General features: G+C 32.3%; 1 protein-coding gene across 1 annotated transcript in view; it reads right to left on the reverse strand.

Moving 5' to 3' along the window:
- Window positions 1–491, reverse strand: part of LOC110450866 — an 8,735-nt gene extending 8,244 nt beyond the window's left edge. The window contains exon 1 of the mRNA XM_021498649.1: window positions 73–491. Within this exon, the coding sequence (XP_021354324.1) occupies window positions 73–253 (181 nt within the window). The 5' untranslated portion in view covers window positions 254–491. The remainder of the gene's footprint in view (window positions 1–72) is intronic.
- Between the last annotated feature and the right edge of the window lie 4,883 nt (window positions 492–5,374).

Consider the following 5,374-nt stretch of genomic DNA (forward strand, 5'->3'; position numbering starts at 1 on the left):
CGTTGGTGTTCTCCGAGGGCTTAGGCCTAGCCTTAGCCCTCGCCCCACCCCTACCCCTCTTACCCGACTAACCTGCACGCCCTCGCGGGCGGGGAGAATCACCGGCAGGAGTAGGCTGCCAGGCACAGCAAATGTCACACGGCTGCTCCAGATCTAGAGAGCAAGCCCGACAGCTAGAACAGTAAGGGTGGGGGTCGAAAGCCTCAAATAATTGACCCCCAGAACAGTGCCTTTGAGAAGGAGGAGTCTCCATCTTAAAGTAAACAAACCGTCAAACGCGAACACGTGGCCGGAGCCTGGTCGCAAAACGGCGCAATATAAAGCAAAACGCTAAATTAAAACAAAATAAAGTAATATAGTATAAAGGATACACTTTGTCGGTACAAACAACGCCAGTAGCAGTTGGAACCACGTAGTAAGAAACCAAAACACATCCGTAAACACGGAAGGCTGAAGGAATTATGAAGTGGGAAGCATGGCGTCGTGTCTGATCACTTGCGTGAATACTGCCGTCTGATTGGTGGGTTTTCCAGGGGTTCCCCATGGGGGATAAATTCTTTATTTACGTATGTGCATTATAATGACTGTGGTAACGTATTTTGAAATAGAAACATACATTTTTGTGTATTTACACTTAAGATTGCATTTTTGAGAAGTTGCATATAAACTGATGTTTCAAAACCTGCTTTTTTATGGTTTTACCGTCAGATTTATATTTTTATGCCTGTTTTTGCATTTTTGAAAAGTTGCATATAATATTGATGTCGGAAAACCTGTATGTATATTCAGAATACTACTTTTAGGCATTTTTTGCATTTTTAAGAAGACGCATTACATTTGATGTTTCAAAACCTGCATTTTTATGGTTGTACACTAGAGATTGCATTTTTAGACCTGTTTTGCATTTTTGAGAAGTTGCATATAAACTGATGTTTCAAAACCTGCTTTTTTATGGTATTATCATCAGATTTACGTTTTTATAACAGTTACTTTGCCAATATATGTAAGGTTTCTGAATGACCAATCATTTAGTAGCTTTTTGACAGCGACTAACTTTTGTCTGAAATTATCTTCCAAAATATTTTCCATTTGAAAATTATAAGTGATACCTAATAATTTGAATTTTCCTTGGTGATTCCAATTCAAATTCCTATCTGAAAGTATTTCCTCTCCACAACCCCGTTTTGCCCCAATCCAAATTGCCTGGTTTTTATTCAATATTTATCTAAAGACCAGAAACATTGCCAAAATCATCTAAAATTTCAAGAACAGAATTTAAGGAATATGGATCATCCGATAAAGTAAAGGAAGTGCCATCTGCAAATTGATTTATCAAGTATTCTGAATTATTTACTTTAATACCCTTAATATTAGGATTTACTTTTATTGCTGAACTTAACATTTCCACAGATATATGGACTAATAGGGTCGCCTTGTCTAACTCCACGGCATACATTGAAAAAATTGGAGCAGTGTCCACTGTTTATTACACAACATGAATTCTCATTATAGAAAGTTTTGATCCATTGTAAAAGAGAAGGACCAAAGCCGTAAAAGGATCGCGTTTTAAAGATAAAGTTAAACTCTAGAGAGTCGAAGGCTTTCTCAAAATCTATAAGTAACAATAATCCAGAGATATTTTCTTTTTCAGTATTTTCTATTAAGTCATAAATTAGCCTAGTGCATTCTCCAATATATATTCCTTTAAGGTTAACCTTCTTTCGGAATACATGCAATCATACCTTGACGTTGTGTTATAGATAGAAGTCCCTCGTCATATGCTTGATTAAGTGAATTAACTAAAAACCTATTGATATCTGTCCAAAATAAATTCTACAATAAATCCATCTATTCCAGGAGATTTATTATTGTTCATATTTTTTAGGGATTTAAGACATTCCTGGTAATGTATTTTTCCTTCTAACTGGTTACTTTGTTCCAGGGACAGTTTATTTATAAAGGGATTGTCATTACAAAAAAAAAACGTCATTCGCTACATTATCATTTGTGTATGAGCTAATATAGAGTGTTTGATAGAATTTTTTCTGTTCTCCTAAAATGTCCTGTATATCTGTTATTTTTTCGCCAGTTTCTGTTATAAGCTTTGGAATTAACCTTTCTTGATAATGTTTTTTTTTCTAAATTGCAAAAAATCCTGGATCTCCGTTCATCTTCAACTTTCCATTTTGCTTTCGCTCTCAAAACAATTCCTTTAATTTTACTGTCTCTAATCAACTTTAACTCATTTTCTACTTCTTCAATAGCCCCCATCTGCCTACCTTCTTCCTGCTGTAATTTTTCCAGTTTTAATTCTAGATCATTTTCTAATTTGTCTCTTTCCCGTTTTTTATATGATGAGTAAGCAATAGTTTTCCCTCTAATCATTAATTTTAAAGTCTCCCATAGCAATTTATCACTTATTGAAAAGGTAATAAGATTTATATGTAACTCTTCAGGTTTAGTAGCATATATACCTATAAAATCTCCAATACATTTTTTAACAAGACCAACATAATCCAGATCATTAGCAAACTATTATTAAACTTCCATGTTCCCTTTCCCTTTTGATGGTCAATAAATTTTATAGATAAAGAAATTGGGGAGTGATCCGACCTATAACATGCACCAATACCGGTTTTACATACAAAAGGATTTAAATCTGAAGATATTAAAAAATAATCAAGTCTAGCTTGTTTTCTCTGTGGACCATGCCATGTAAAAAAAGTTCTTATCCTGATTTTGCTCTCTCCATATATCTACTAAATCAAATTTTTCCATAATTGATATAATTTCCTTTTGATTAGCTTCATTATTCCTATTAACGTACTTTTTTGTGTCTTTTACATAACTCTGTGGTGCATTCCAGTCACCCCCTAAAATTAAAGATGTATTTTCACGTAACTGTAACTGAAAGTATTATTAAAAGAATAGCCAACCCCCGACTGTTTGATGTATAAGAATTAAACCAAGCTTCGTATCCCCATTCAAGTTTCCAATGACCTTCTACTTCCTTCTTTGAATGTGTATCAATCAAAAAAATAATATCATATTTTCTTTTATATTTTTCAAAAATGTCCCTTCTCTTTATAGGATCAGAAGATAACCCCCTATAATTTACACTACATATTTTCAATCCATCACCAGAAACTTATATAAAAGTATTTTTTACATAAAATAAATACCGTACCGTGTAAATATTAGTTCTTAACCTGGAATGTAGAACATACATACAGCAACCTTTCACTAATATGACAAAATAATGAATGCAACCATTTTCATATTTCAAATGTACCCCTTTTTATAAGATATTGTATAAAACCTCAAATCCTGATATATCTCATTTGAATGAGTATTTATAGACAACACTCATTAACAGAAGATGATAAAGTCTCATGTGAAGGTATATTGACAATTGCGGAACGCTCCACGGCAATAAATAAAATGAAACTAAATAAAAGTCCAGGAAATGATGGATTAACGGTGGAATTTTATAGAATCTTTTGGAAGTCAATCGGGAATATGGTTCTTGACGCCCTAAATGAAGGTTACTATAACGGCGAAATGGGCGACTCGCAACAAATTGGTTTAATTACATTAATATACAAAAAAGGTAATGAACAAAAACTAGAAACTTTGAGACCTATATCGTTACTAAACGTTGACTATAAAATTGCAGCATATGTATTAGCCACAAGATTAAAACCACTTATGGAAAAAATTGTAAATACGGATCAGAATTGATACATTAAAAACAGATTTATAGACTATAATGTCAGACAGATACAAGATATAATTGATTATTCTGAAAACTTTAATATAGATGCCTGTATCTTATTTCTGGATTTCTCCAAAGCTTTTGACACAATCGAATGGAGTTTCATGATTGGCTGTTTAAAAACAATTGGTTTTGGTGATTCGTTTATAGGTTGGATTAAAACCTTTTATACGAATATAAGTGGAATCGTTAAAAAACAATAACTGGTTAACAGAAAGTAATGTAATAAAACGTGGAATTAGGGAAGGCTGCCATTTGTCTTGTTTAATTTTTGTAATAGCAGTAGAGATATTAGCGATTAAAATACGACAAAATATAAATGTTAAGAAATACGAATTAACAGAATAGACATAAAAATAGCACAATAAGCGGATGATACAACATTATTTTTAAGGTATTCTGATGTACCATTAGCACTTAAAATAATAGAGGAGTTCGGTAAACAGTCTGGTTTGAAACTAAACAAAAATTAAACGGAAGGACTATTCTTAGGCACGAATAAAAGAATACCGATTAACTATGAAGGGATAAAATGGACTCGAGAGAAAATAAAATCTCTAGGAACATATTTCGGAACTAACAATAAAGTGTGTGCCAATTTGAACTGGGAAAGTAAAAAGACAACAATAGACGCAATGCTTAAAAATTGGAAAAAAAGAAAACTAACATTGATCGGTAAAATCTTATATAGCAAGTGTCCAAGTAATAAGTGCAGAGCAAATAAAAGAATTGGAACGCTTAATATATGGTTTCATATGGGAGGGAAGTGAAAAAGTTAAAAGAAATATCATGATACAAAATTATGAGAATAGGGGGTTAAAAATAAGTGATATTATATCACATATAGATGTCATAAGGGTGGCATGGGTGAAACGATTAACAAACAAGGATGAAGCAAATTGGAAAATTATACCAAAAATGATGTACGGAAATTATGGGAAAAACATGTTAATATCTAAAAATGAATTTTGAAAAAATTAAGCAAATCGGAGATCTAAGTAAAAATGTAACAAGTTTTTACGTAAACATATTGGAGTCATTGCTAAAGGTAGGGGGTACTGGTAGAAATAGTAGAGATACTTTTTTAAGTAAGAAAGGAGGTCATATGGGGAAATAAAAATATTATGATCAACGAAAAAACATTAATCTTTAATAATTGGATCGATAGCAATATGATTTATGTTGAAGATATAATTGACAAAAATGGAAGTATTAATGAAAAATACATTTATGACAAATTAGCAAACAAACAAAACTGGATGAGTGAAATGCTACAAGTTAAAATGGCTTTTCAAAAAAATGGGTAGGAATTCTACAATCGCAAGAATCGATTAAAACCAAGGTTAATTTTAATAAAGAAAACTACAACGTTTATGATAACAAGAGGCCCATGGGCCTTAACGGTCACCTGATATATTTATACAGAGAGTTGATTTTGTTTTTAACACGAACAGAAATATTATTCAAAGTGACAAAAAACAATAAAACCACCTTATTCAATATCTAGCACACAGATTTAAGACTAAAAAGTATTTGAAACTAGCACCTCTGATTCTAAACAAGGAAAATGAAGAAATTTTAGCACACTGACTCCTTTGG

Source organism: Mizuhopecten yessoensis, unplaced genomic scaffold (assembly GCF_002113885.1).
Source record: "Mizuhopecten yessoensis strain PY_sf001 unplaced genomic scaffold, ASM211388v2 scaffold557, whole genome shotgun sequence".
Lineage (NCBI taxonomy): Eukaryota > Metazoa > Mollusca > Bivalvia > Pectinida > Pectinidae > Mizuhopecten > Mizuhopecten yessoensis.